The 13047-nt window shown below is 54.6% G+C and overlaps 6 protein-coding genes across 7 annotated transcripts; 4 read left to right on the forward strand and 2 right to left on the reverse strand.

The window, feature by feature from the left end:
- Positions 1-27: 27 nt before the first annotated feature.
- On the reverse strand, positions 28-1995 carry LMH87_010826 (uncharacterized protein; the record flags this gene model as incomplete). The annotated part of the gene is made up of 6 exons (XM_056199867.1): positions 28-124; positions 187-227; positions 311-1162; positions 1213-1347; positions 1405-1887; positions 1939-1995. The coding sequence occupies 6 exons, from the start codon at positions 1993-1995 to the stop codon at positions 28-30; spliced, it is 1665 nt and encodes a 554-aa protein (XP_056051773.1).
- A 2725-nt stretch (positions 1996-4720) lies between these two features.
- Positions 4721-5365, reverse strand: LMH87_010827 (uncharacterized protein; the record flags this gene model as incomplete). Its single annotated transcript, XM_056199868.1, has 1 exon — positions 4721-5365. One exon carries the CDS (start codon positions 5363-5365, stop codon positions 4721-4723), a length of 645 nt encoding a protein of 214 aa, XP_056051774.1.
- A 952-nt stretch (positions 5366-6317) lies between these two features.
- LMH87_010828 (uncharacterized protein) lies at positions 6318-6799 on the forward strand (the record flags this gene model as incomplete). The annotated part of the gene is made up of 3 exons (XM_056199869.1): positions 6318-6425; positions 6484-6547; positions 6597-6799. The coding sequence occupies 3 exons, from the start codon at positions 6318-6320 to the stop codon at positions 6797-6799; spliced, it is 375 nt and encodes a 124-aa protein (XP_056051775.1).
- A 685-nt stretch (positions 6800-7484) lies between these two features.
- On the forward strand, positions 7485-8231 carry LMH87_010829 (uncharacterized protein; the record flags this gene model as incomplete). The annotated part of the gene is made up of 3 exons (XM_056199870.1): positions 7485-7522; positions 7663-7786; positions 8046-8231. 3 exons carry the CDS (start codon positions 7485-7487, stop codon positions 8229-8231), a joined length of 348 nt encoding a protein of 115 aa, XP_056051776.1.
- A 649-nt stretch (positions 8232-8880) lies between these two features.
- LMH87_010830 (uncharacterized protein) lies at positions 8881-9687 on the forward strand (the record flags this gene model as incomplete). Its single annotated transcript, XM_056199872.1, has 2 exons — positions 8881-9352; positions 9476-9687. The coding sequence occupies 2 exons, from the start codon at positions 8881-8883 to the stop codon at positions 9685-9687; spliced, it is 684 nt and encodes a 227-aa protein (XP_056051777.1).
- Positions 9688-10802: 1115 nt separating this feature from the next.
- On the forward strand, positions 10803-12710 carry LMH87_010831 (uncharacterized protein; the record flags this gene model as incomplete). Of its 2 annotated transcripts, XM_056199873.1 has the most annotated exons (2): positions 10803-12148; positions 12222-12297. In XM_056199873.1, the coding sequence occupies 2 exons, from the start codon at positions 10803-10805 to the stop codon at positions 12295-12297; spliced, it is 1422 nt and encodes a 473-aa protein (XP_056051778.1). The 2 variants fall into 2 exon arrangements, with proteins under 2 accessions (XP_056051778.1, XP_056051779.1); XM_056199874.1 differs by having other exon boundaries at positions 10803-12710.
- Positions 12711-13047: the final 337 nt, after the last annotated feature.

The raw sequence follows: 13047 nt of genomic DNA on the forward strand, positions 1-13047 counted from the left end.
TGCATAAGGCTTGACAGCGCGTAGATACTAGCCCTGAATCCAGCCATCCCCGGGTATTGCAACCGGCCCCTCTCCAACAAGCGTCTTGCACTGGGCAGCCGGCTCGTTAATCGCCAAGATATTACTGCTCCGCTACGTGGTAAATGCAATCGGGAGTCTTATCGTTTTACCGGGGAATGAACGTACTGGGTAAACATGGCGTAATATCGCTTACTGCAATTGTGAGGCTAGAGTTGGAAAAGTGGCTATATCCCAGTCTGTACAAGGCTGGCCAACGCCGTCTAATTCAATGCCGCGTCTGCTGCAGTACACTGGGGTCCCAGCTATAATATTCCACTTGCGCCTGCTCCTGTACACGACTGGGCTCCAATGCCAAGCTCCTAGCGTCCCCATTGTGTAGAGACGCAGGGTCTACCGTCAAGGAATCCAAGCCCCAGGTATATGCAAGGCCATCGGTTGTTGTAAAGTCAGTGACGTCCATCCCCTGTAGGCCGCCGGCGCGGAGTTCTTCCAGTTTTCTGTCGCGTATCTGGCGGACGCGCTCCTTTATCGCCCTGAACTGCCTCACGTAATTTGGCTCAGCCCAGTAGTTTTCGTACTCCTTCATGGTCGAAGCAATGCTGGAGATGACTTGGCTGTCATCTGTGGCAATCCACGCCGAGAACAAAGCTGCGGGCATAAAGCCAGCCCCAATCGGTAGCTGTCTGCCCGAGATGCGTGTGATCCAGATGGCTTCCTGCGAGTATTGTAGAGCTTCTTCCTGAAGTCTAATGTTCGTGGGGTCCATAGCTGATAGGAAGGCGTTGACGACAAGCGTAAAGCACAGCTGGATGGTGTAGGCGACACCCATTTGTATTTGTGCTCTGACGAGAGCTGCCTTCGTTTTCCTCGTTGCCTTGACCATGTTTGTGAGATCCATTAGTCGGCGGCGCACAAATGGACACTCAACCTGCATTCGCAAATATTCGCGCTTCATCTCGCTGCGATGCCGCTCTGGTTCGCGGAGGAGATACGGGAAGCGCATCAGGTAAGGCAAGTCTAGGCTTTCAATGGGTTGGCCCTTTTCCTCATCTAGTGATTGGTACGGGCCAACACCCGTCTTCAAAATCTGGAGGTATCTTCCATCGATGGTGATGTTCGGGTTGAGCAAAGATTCGATACACTTTGCGGTGTTAGCGAGAGCAAAGCAAAAGGTCATTTGGAGGCGCATACTACCGGGATGATTAGGTGGTAGCGTAGTGAATGGGTAAAGGAATCGTTCCACGGCTCGTCGATTGTCGAGTTGAGTATGTGGCAGATGGCTTCCATATGGCTCATGTAGCCCTGTGCCGACTTGGACGCCCACATCTGCGGTGGGTGTTAGTATTGGAGGTCGAATCTATGGCTGCAATAAGGCCCACTCACCTGCGCCATCATGATCATGAAGATTGAGCAGAGGGTATAGGGGGACTTTGTCTGCTGTGGATCTTGCAGAGCAATTGTGAGAGAAGTGAGAGCCTTGCCGTATTTTGAAAGCGTCTTCAGAGACTGTTGGCCGCTGCGCAGGTCATCAAACGCATCGAGAAAGGTCTCTGTGGCGTTGTCCAAAAGTTCGGAGCTTCCCGTGTGGTTAGGGATGCGAGCGAACCAGTCTCCCAAACACTTCAAGTCAAACTGCGGATCATCAATCTGGAGGGCAGAAGCGAACCGACCGGACAGTCTGGTGATTTCGTTGCTGGGCGAAGCTGGGGGCGACAGAGACTTTGGGGATGAGCTTTTGGACGGAAGCGTCTTGGCCAGAGCAAATGTGATGCCTTGTTCTTTGAACTTGTATCGCAGTTGACCTTTTCCGGTACAAGGAATCTTCAGACGAGCGCATCTGGCGCACCGGGGTGAAGCTTGGTCACACTGGCCTTGTTAGCTGGGTTTTCCGGTGTGGCTGCATGGTACTTGACTTACCTTTTTCTTTTGCCTGTGGCAAGCGTCACAGCCACGGAAGGTAGGTACACCGGGCATATTGTAGAGGAATTTTATGTCAAGTCGCAAAATTTGATCAAGTATATAGTCCTAGGTGTGAGGGGTGAGACTGAGGGCGGACGGTGGTATATATACGGCAATCTTGCGCGTCCCTGCCGAGGTGTGTATTCGGGCAAGGAGAGGCAGAGATTGGTGGATGCGGCAGGGTATTTTCCCTGATGGCAAGCATGTACGGTGAAGGTACGGGACACGGAATTGGCGCGTCGACGAGGTAGAGGTCTCTCTTGCTTCCGAATGGTTGGACGCCGTGGCTCTGTGGAAGCGTTGGGGCGGAGCCAACCAAGTTTACCGAGTTGGCGCTGGACGTGTGTATCCAACAAGCGCAGACTCTATGAGGGTAGGCGTGTCAGGGACCCTAGACGCCCAGCCGTGAGAGCAGTGGCCCCGTCGAGGGAGCTAAGCAAGATGATGGTGGTATCGTGATGGTGGATGCGAGCAGACGAGGCATGGGTCCATCGAGAGACCAGGACAGACCCAGGGGACGGGAGGGCTGCTGTTTTGATGGCGTCTCTGGCGGCGTGGCGTTAGAAGGTAGCGAAGACGGTAGACACTAGTGAGTTGGATGAAGAAGGGGAGGCTAGGTTGGCGATGGCGTGAGACGGTGACAAGACGACGGAGATGAAAAGGGCGCCTTCAGTGACGCACACACCCATGTAGGTAGGTACCTCTCCAGCGCTGGTGACTGGTGTGGACCGTTTTATTAGGCGAGCGATGCCATCCAACCAGGCAGGCAGCAGGGTTCTTGCCGGCGTCGGCTATTGCCCATTTCAGCGCACCTACTTACCCAGTTGCCAGGCTGGTACCTAGGTAGCTACCTTGGATAAGCTACCCATGGGGCGAGGCTCTCAGCTAGGCATTCACTAAATCCGCTAATCACAGCGCCTCTGGCCCCCGTAGATGTGCTGTCGGTGGATTTGCAGCCCGCCCTGCTGTGCCCTACAAGCCCTACAGGAACGCCGCTAGAGACGCTAAAACACGATGCGCCACAACACCACAACTTCCATGCGCCCAGCAGTAGCGCCGCCGTGCAGGTAGGCTGTCGCAGAGCTCGCAAATACTGAGGCGGATTTCTCCGTTGAAACCCGACCTTTGACACCCCTTCATCCGTTCAACGGGCTGCCGCGTTTTCGTGAAGGGGGTGTGAAGCTCCATGCCGAAGATGGATACCAGACTCAAGAGGTGGCAGTGTCCGCGTATCGTCAAACCTTCGCTACACACCAATCAGCTCTGCGCCGAGGCCAAAGCCGAGGCTCACAAAAGCTCTAGCAAACATCTTTTGACAAATAGAGGAGCATGGATTAGCCACAGTCTTCCATTCAAGGCTGTCCAAGTATAAACATGCCTCCTTAGCTATGCAGTACCGCTGGCTGTTGGTACGGACCCCGGCGCTCTCCCGTAAACGCCCTTTCACTCCGCAATCTGTAAATGCTTTCGGGATTTATGGTGTGGCTCCCCCAAGGGCTGTTCTTTACGGATATTGCGGATATTGCAAAGTGCGAGGCTCCTTTCCCAAAGCATGTGCCCAATCCCTGTCGCTGTCCCTTGCACCCTCCCACTCGGTCTGGCGACATCGCCCGTCCATCTCCGTAGCATGTTTGTGCAAGAAACCTCCTTGGGCACTGTCCCCGAGCGTATCACGATCTACAGGGCTGGACGAGAGAGGTCAGGCCCAGGCTCAGGCTCAAGGGCCTCCGCTTCGGTCTTTTTGCTGCATGCTGTTGCCACCCCACGAATGCCAAAGAGGCACCGAACACGGGCTCCTGTGCGAATAGAACTTGCCGCCCGTCGAGAGCTTCTTGAAAAGGGTTTCGGCACTTTGTTGAGCCGCAGTTTGGTCGGTTTTCAAGTCTTAACCCCGGGCGCCAACGTCACAGCCTTGAAAGATGTCGGCGCACAACAGCTCACAAAAGCCCCTAGCAGGAATGGGATAAAAGCTGTTCTTGAATCGACGAAATTTTAGGCACTGCTATCTAGTATCTCCGGAATCTAGGCTCAGCACTATCCTTTTGCCGAACGTCAAGCGGATCTAAGCCTGCGTGTTGAGCACCAGGAAGAATCCAGCAATCTTCACGTATAATCTCGATGAATAGCTCGTATAGACCACAACATTCCCGCAGAGAAACAACACAAAAAGAAAAAAAAACAAAGTGGGCTATTACTTCCTCATAATCTTGGGCTCCAAACTCTGCCCTGATAGCCCATTGTTCCTGTAGTATCCCAAACGCCAGCAGCTGGTAAAATGACTCCTTACTTCCTAGGAGAGAAAAGCAAAAAAGCAGCAGCAACACAAATCATGTATAGGCCTGAAACATCCCGGCCCGCAGAAAAGAAAAGGCATCCATAACCCCGAAACTGAAAACCAAACACAAGTTCATATCATAACGTGTCAAATGCTTCATCCAGGCGGCAAATCCATATCATATAATGCTTTCCGTAAGCACTCAGACATATCCCACACAGTAAAAATCGGTAGCATTGCGCATAGCTAGACGATGCAAGGCTGTATGGTGGCAAATGGCAAGCAGCAGGTGAAGCGGACCAGTGGCGGCGACGTCGCGAGGAAAACAAAACTGGTTCACAGACAGTCTGCATGTCGGTGAGACCTGCTCTGATGTTCCAGCTGCGCATGCCAGTCTTGAACCCCGACGCTGTATCAACATCATGCGTCGCCCAAATGCTGCGGACCGTTGCCGGGGCCGGCGCTCTACATGACAGCCGAGGCAAGCAGCCGCGATTCGGGGTCGTCTATGCCCATGCCGTCCATGCGTGCTCCTTCCAGCCCTTCTATACTCAGGAGACGATTCTCTACCGTCTGGAAGCGCGGCTCGTAGCTGGCGGCGCGGTTCTCGATGCCCTCAATGCGCTTCTCAATAGTCTCGAGCCGTTCCTCGATGCGCACGAAGCCCTGCGCAATATCATGGCTCAGCCGGTCGAGCTTGTTGGTGAAGGACCGGAGCGACGTGGCCAGTGGCGGCGCCTCGGCGCCAGGCGTACTCGACGGCACGCGGGGCTCGTGGTTATGTCGCGGCTCCTGCAGCGCGAATCGCCACTGGTTGCCGAGCTGCACCTCGCAGACGGCCTTGGCGCGGAACGGGCAGTCAATCTTGCGCGTCGACGGGTTGCGCTTCTTCGCCGTGCTGCTGTACTTGACGCCGCCGCGGTCGCACACCAGGTCGTACCGCGTCGGCTTGCCCTCGCGGTAGTTGCTCGCCCGCAGCTTGACGATGCCGTAGCCCTGGTCCTTGGCGACGCGCTGCACCGACGCCATCAGGTCGTCAAACGACCGGAAGATGCCTTCCGGCGGCGGCAGCAGCGCCGGAGGAGGCGTGCCGGCCTCGGGAGTCGACATGGCGGGCACCGTGGTTTCGTCTTCTTTTTGGGGGGGGCGGATGGGCGGGTGGACGTCGACAGTGCGAGAAACGCGGGCCGGGGCCGATACAGGTCAATGAGTGTCGGGTCGAGAGGGCGACGGGCGGATAGCAACAGGCGACGGGGAGGAAGAGAAGAGCTCTCGGAGATGCTCTCCTCAATGAGGCAAAAATCAATGCGTGATAGAGCAGGTAGCTGAAGCGGCGCGCGGACCGCTGGGCTGTTGGTTCCGTTTGCTGGTGCCGTACAGTACAAATGCAGGAGGCTGGAGCGTGAGGATTTTTCCAATCCGCACTGTCAGCGAGCCCATTAGGTTTGGTGTTGATCCGGTCCGGTACCTGTCAGCCAATCACAGCATCCCAATGCGCGTAGCTGACTGGGATTAGCTCTTAGCGCGTAAAGCCGTCGTCTGCTTCTCACTGTGCAGAGGTATTCCGTTCAAGCTCTCTGCGGAGGGCAAAGATGCATACCACGCGGATAATCACCAAGCAAAAAAAGGATTTCAGCTTCGATGTACGAGTCTGGAACGACTTAGAATCACTGTGTATGCTTTTATCACTGTGCGTCAGGATCATGTGTACCGAACGGCGCGCCCGAGGCAGCTTATTCTTGTACCACCAACACACTTTTACACGTGACTTGAAGACTAATATGCAGCTTACTATCGCATTTGTAGGCGAGCCTTGCTTCAGAAATCATTTCCAGTAGACAGAGTTTTCAGCTTCAATTGAAATTTGTGACTCGACATCTATGAGATTGCGTAGTCTATATTTGCAAAGTGTTCGGGCTACCTTATCCGTTATCTTCTCCATGGTGGTGGACAGATCGAACCCCACATTTCAACGCTCCCTGTTTGCCGCCTCACCACTGCTGGCCTCATTCAACGACAACAACGCCGACATTGTCTGCGCTGGCCCGCACGCAGACTGATCATGAACGGACAGCAGACCACGGGCAATGCTGGCGCTGGCGCCGACGTCTCTGCCGAGGAGGCTCGCCTCAAGGAGGCCATGAAACAGCTCAAGCTCCTCCACGTCAAGGTAAGCCGCTCGTAACGCCGCGCAAGAGCACGACCACTAATCAGACTTGCCTGGCAAGTCGCGCCTTCTGAGAGGCACCGTCCCGAAAATGCTAGACCCTCTTGTTCAGAAGCAGCCGTCTCGTTAGTAGTCCCTCTCACGCTGTGAATCCACATCTAAACAATTCAGCAGCCGACGTCATGTATGCCGCCTTTTTGAAGGCCGTCAACGAGGCTCAAGCCAACGTGAAAGAATTCACTGAGCTCATGCGCGATGAGAAGAGCAAGGAAGTGTTCGCCATGGCCGACAAGAGCAAGGAGGAGAACCCATTCGGTATCAAGCCCTGGCGCCACCAGGACCATCCCAACTGGTTCAACTTGGACAAGGACGACTAGTGGTTCGAAACTGTCCATGATTCGGTGGAGTAAGCATTTCCATGCAGGTATGCGTGTTGCCATATTTGACTGCCTGTTTGGTCCTTTTGCCTTGTCGCTTTTTGCCTTTTCATGCGGCGTTCGGGGACACAGTATGGGCTGCCTCTTTTGAAATTACCACGGGGCATATCGGCGTTTTACGAAGTATCCAACATGTATTATAAGCGAATGAAATACGCAAGGCCTCTGCTTTATGTCTGTCAAATGAAAATACATCCTAGAATCGCTGGCCTTGCCCTACAAAATAGCAAGTGATACAGTGGGGCTTTCGGCAACATTTTGAATCTCCTTAAATCTTGAGTGCTCGAACGGTTTTCCTCAGACCCCTTGTTTCCTGTTTTCCCTTCTCTCAGAGACACTGCCATGTTTGGAAGACTGATACCCAGATACTGAGACCAGCGACTTGACTCCACTTAAACATGTACCGTCTTGCCCGGAGCTAGCCACACCTAACAGTGCAAGCATCGCAGCGGATCACGTGCCCTGGTGGACCTTTTCTAGCCTATTCCGCGCCCTGATTCGCCAGCTTAGCGGGCACATTTTCGAGCACCACCCACACAAATTTTCCACCAAATCTCGAAATTCTTCGCTTCTGATCTGTTCGTGATCCCTCAATTTGCAATCCAACCCAGCAAATACCGCCAAAATGGTCAACCACCGCGTCACCCTGCGCCGCCGCACCCCGTGAGTGCTCTCCTCCTCGTCGCGAAAGAAGCATCGATTCGAAATACAATACCTCGAAATCATTTCTTCCCGCTCGCGACTCCGCGACGCTCCTCGGACCAAAAAAGGGCATTGAAGGCTAACAATTGATGGCGCTGCAGCTACAACACCTCCTCCAACATCACCCGAGTCTCCAAGACTCCCGGTGGCAAGCTCCGTGTCCTTCACCTCAAGAAGCGCGGCACTGTCCCCAAGTGCGGTGACTGCGGCTCCAAGCTCTCTGGCGTAAGTCAACCCAGACAATGACGACTCGACTGGCAGTCAAGACGACTCGGACGCTGGAAGATGAGAGCGGTTCGAACCCGGCCCCTCCGTTTGTGGAGGTTTTGGGGTATCCATACGGAATTGCTGTCAAATCTTCAGTCTACCGCCGGGGATATCTGGGACAAGCCGAACCACTCCTCGACGACCAAGCGTTACGAATGCCACTCGAGTTGACATGACGGGGCCTTGCTAGAAGCACTCACTAACTTTTCTTCCGCAGATCCCCGCTCTCCGTCCCCGCGAGTACGCCACCCTCTCCAAGCCCAAGAAGACCGTCCAGCGCGCCTACGGTGGTTCGCGATGCGGTAGCTGCGTCCGCGACCGCATTGTCCGTGCTTTCCTGATCGAGGAGCAGAAGATCGTCAAGAAGGTCCTTAAGGAGCAGGAGCAGGGCAAGAAGAAATAAATGGAATTAATCGCATTCTAAATCTCGAAAAATTTATTCCTTGTTTCTTTTTTGGCGGAACGAAGGGTTGTGAAATGGGTTCATTGCTTTGGTGTTCATTAGGACAAAAAGGGACTGCATGATACATATGGACCAGTGCTGTTGCAAAAAGACGACGGCTGGTCTGCTGCTGTCTTTAGGACTGCGAAAATCTTAACTTGATGATCTGAAATGAAATGAGAATCAAGCACATGTTCAACATTCAGCCTTTGAGTGATACTGAGACAGCTTCGTTAAGTGACAAGTCTGAGAGGCCGGCTATCGAAACGGGAGCATGGCTAAGCCAACGACTCAACGAATTACACTGTTGATGGCAATGATCAAGGGTTGCCATGCAGTGCTGCGACGAGCGACACCACAGACTCCTCTGGATAAGATCAGACTCAATATTTGGGAGCAGAGAGCCAGGTTAAGATTTTTGTTAAATTCTTAACGTAATAAATTTGTAGGCTATGTACAGTGAAGCATATCGAAATACGTACGTCAGGGATGATATCCAGCTGCATGCAGCCCCACATACAAGCGCAGACGACGCAGCTCTCGCAGAAAATATTCCGACCAGACCCAGACAACCAACTCTCTTGCAGATTACATTTCAATCCCAATCACGATGCGCACATTTACGCGACGCCTACGGGAAGCATTGCCTCTACCCAGGGCATCCGCCGCACCCTGCCCAAGAACAGTCTCCCGCCCGCTAGCCGCATCCCGACCCCGAACGACAACGTCGACACCGCGGAACCAGCAACCACACTTCGCTGCTCGATCACTACACACAACGTCCAGACTGGACAAGCAGAAAAAGGCGCAGGAGCATGTCCCCGCCAGCTTCAAAGATCTAGACGTGCTCGGTAACACGCCGGTGCCGTCGACGTCGGTCGACGTCTGCATGTACGATGGGTTTGGCCTCAACAGCGGCATCACAATCACCGACGGCGACGGCGCGTTGCTTGTCGACGGCGAGGCCTTTACGTGGCGGCCGTGGGCGATTACGGGCGCGATGCGCCTGCTCAACGACAAAGGGCAGTTTGATGTGCCTGCGGAGGCGTTTGGCGTCTTTGACATGCTGTGGCCTCGACCTGGTAAGAGATGGTTCTTTTCATTGCAAGACGATACTGCTGCTGCTGCTCGTGGTGGCAAGCTGCCTTGCTTAGTCCATCATGGAAGAAAGAAGAGCATATTGGCTAATTTGTCATGTTGTGTAGATTTACTCATCATTGGTACGGGAAAGAGCAACGTGCCGCTCAGCCCTGAGCTGAAGAAGCACATCTCGTCTCTTGGAATACGTCTGGAGGTGCTGGACACGAGAAATGCGGCGTCGCAGTTTAATCTTCTTGCGACGGAGCGTGGCGTGCAAGACGTGGCGGCTGTGTTGATACCGATCGGGTGGAAGGAGGGCGTCGGTGCTGCCGAGTAAAATGATGAATGACATGTAAATTACTGTACACTACTATAATGAGATTGTCAATAATACCCGGCTTAATATGTCACCCGTGTATAAGTTGGGACTGAGACTGGCGGAAGGTGCCCGCGTGCTACTCAGCTACGTAGCTCAGGCAGTTAAGGCGCCCACACATCTGGACCAAATCTGTTTGATGCCATCCGCATTCACAGCACTTGGTAAGTCTTATTAACTTTTTTTTACATAAGACGTTAGAAGAATGGTCAATCCAATAATTGTTTACTTCAGAACCGCCTCAGATCGCTCAAAGGCTTGCGCGAGCAAATTTTGCATTCTTGTAGGGTAGCGCGCCGTACTCATGCCATGGAACGCTACCAAAAATATGCCAGCGTCTGGGCTGTTGTATTACACATTTGAAGAGATCCAAGAAAGATGGGAAAAATGGGATCGAATAAGAGGGTTGGAAGGATAAGAGAAGCTGGAAAAATAAGAGAAATGAAGGAAAATAGAAAAAAAAATAGTAAAAATAGTAAAAATAGAAAAGGTACAACCAGCCACTGCTTCTACTTGAGCGGCTTGTTTTTTTGGCACACCCGTGCGGCCATGAAAACAAGAAAAACAATGCCGGAGCTCCACCGCGAGAAAGAGCCCTCGGCCATCAACATCACCCGTACGATCAACAAAACCACACACACCGGCAGCTGCGCCCCCGACTCTGTTGTCGCAAGTCTGAGCCATTTAATTAAGCCGCCGACAAGGGTGTCCGAAACGATAAAACGGCCCTTGCCTCTCCACGCATTCCCTTGCCTGACCTCGGCACAGGTTTTTCTCTCTTCGCCTCACCCACCAGCTTCAGCCCGGCTCCGCTGCCCAAGGGACATGACAGCACCTTCTGCGCCCAACGCAGCCGTAACACTGGCCAACCTTCTCTTTTCGATGCGCCCAACCGCCTGAGGTGCCGCGGTTCTCCCAGAAGAGCGCATGGGACGGCGCAAAACTACTTTTCGCTGAAGTCGTTGAGGCTTTGCCATCGAGCGACGGCTCCACTCTCGCTATTGAGTCATCACTACAGTTATCACGAGATCGACCACCATCACCAACAGCCTCAAGGGCTGCTACTGGTTGAAAAAATGTCGCAGATTTACAGATGGCTGTTTGGGCCGCCCATTCCGGTGGACGCCCATGAAACGGACCCGACGCTGCTCAAGGAGCACTCTACGCTCAAGACGTACACCACTAGTCGCTGTGAATACAAGGACATTCGCGTGTTTTTCCGCCAGCATGTCAAGGCGGCCCAGTTACCGAAAAGTCCAGCGCCGCTGCCTTTGCTGGTGTGCATCCCCGGCCTGGGCGGCTCAGTCGCGCAGTTCCACCCTCTGCTGAACAGCCTCGTGGACATGGCGCCGTGCCTGGCCATTGATCACCCGGGTGGAGGACGGTCGGCCTTTTCGCAGAAACGCTGGGACGCGTACACGATGGAGGCGCTCGCAGAGCTATTGGAAACGATTATCGAGGACCACCGCGACAAGGATGCCGGGCAACAGGTGGTTCTAATTGGCCACAGCATGGGAACAGGACTTTCCGCCATGCTGGCAAGCAAGAAGACGGCTCACACCACGGATCTCGTGAACCACATTGTCGGGTTCATTGCCATTTGCCCCTCTGCCGGTCCTTTGGGCGAATCTACATCGCTATGGGTACGTAGGCTGCTTTGGGTGCCGGGCTGGGTCTTTGCCCTGTGGCGACTCTGGGATGGACGAGGTGGCCCAAACAGCCTGTCCATTGCGCGCTTCGCGGGCGCCCAGGCTTCACCTGAGCTGCGACTACTCCAGTACCGTTTCAATCAGCAAAGCCGAACCCCCGTCTTTCGCCGCATGGTTGGCGCCGCTGCGCCCTCGTACGAGGATGGCAAACCGGTGGGCGGCATGCCTACGACGGACATTTGGAGCGAGCTTGATATCCCGCTCTACCTCATCGGCGGCGAGGCTGACCATGTGACTCCGACTAAGAACGTGGACAAGATTATCAATGCAATCAAGACGAAGCAGGCTGCCCAAGACGGCGCAATGACGCCGACAGAGCACGTGAGCAAGGCTGCTGAGCCAGTCGGCGCAAGGCTGCAGCCCGACGACCACGACCTCTCGCGCTCCATTGTCAACATAACGGAGGAAGACTTCGCAACAGCCAAATCTGACGCTGGCACGGACGACTCGCGCCACGACCCATCAACTCCCCTGGAATCTCCCACCGCCATCCCGCCGCAGCCTGAGCACCCGGCCATGGTGGTGCAGTCCATCATCATCCCTGCGCCGGCCAACCACACGCTCCTCTACGCGCCGCGCGGATCGCGCATCCTCGCCGGCCTCATTGCCGACTTCCTCGCCAACAACATCACCGGCCGGCTCTCTCTCGCCTGGCAGCTGCAGTATCTCAGCCAGGAAGGCAAGTGGGACGTCAAGAACCTCGCCAAGTGGCAGTCGGTCCTGCCCGTGTCCGCAGCCATCGGCCCGCCCGGCGCCAGCCACCCGCCCATTTTCCGCGCCATGAAGACGCTGCGCGAGGCCGACGACGTCCACAGCCCGGCCGAGTTTACGGCGCGCTGGAGCCGCGTCGTCAAGGACGTGATTGACATCTCCAAGGACCAGCCCGTGTACGACGCCCAGGGCCTCGAGCGCGCCGGCATCCACTACCACAAGTTCCCGACCGTCTCCAAGATTCCGCCCGCCGCGGACGACGTGGCGGCCTTTATCGCGCTCGTCGACGCGATCCGCGCGCGGCAGGCCGACCGCGCCGACGCCGAGGGCTGGGACGACGAGACGCGCAGGAATGTCGTCGTCGGCGTCCACTGCCACTACGGGTACAACCGCACCGGGTACCTTGTCGTCTGCTACCTGGTTGAGCGCTGCGGCGTCTCGGTGCAGGATGCGATTGCGCTGTTTAAAAAGGCCAAGCCGAATGGTATCCGGCACTCGCATTTCCTGGATAAGCTGTATGTGCGGTACGACTTGGATGCCAAGGACAAGGACACTACTGCCTGATTTTAGTCCTTTATTATCACTGTTGTCGTTGTTATGGTTATTATTATTAGAGAGAAGGGAAGGGGGGGGGGGTGTACTTCTGGCGCCTGGTGCTTGGGATTTATAACTACTAGACGCAGCGCTTTTTGTTCGTGTTCATTTGGTTCTCACAGCCTTTTTGCTTTCTCGTTGTATGCTAGCCACACCAGATATATGGCCTTCTCTGTTGATGCCTATGCAATTCCGGTGTTGTTATTATGCACTCGTGATATCGCACCAGACCTAGCTCGTTTGCTCTAGCATCCCGGGCTGTTCTAACAGCTATGCTGTATTCAAAATTGCAACAAAATAAGTCAAC

Source organism: Akanthomyces muscarius, chromosome 4 (assembly GCF_028009165.1).
Source record: "Akanthomyces muscarius strain Ve6 chromosome 4, whole genome shotgun sequence".
NCBI lineage: Eukaryota > Fungi > Ascomycota > Sordariomycetes > Hypocreales > Cordycipitaceae > Akanthomyces > Akanthomyces muscarius.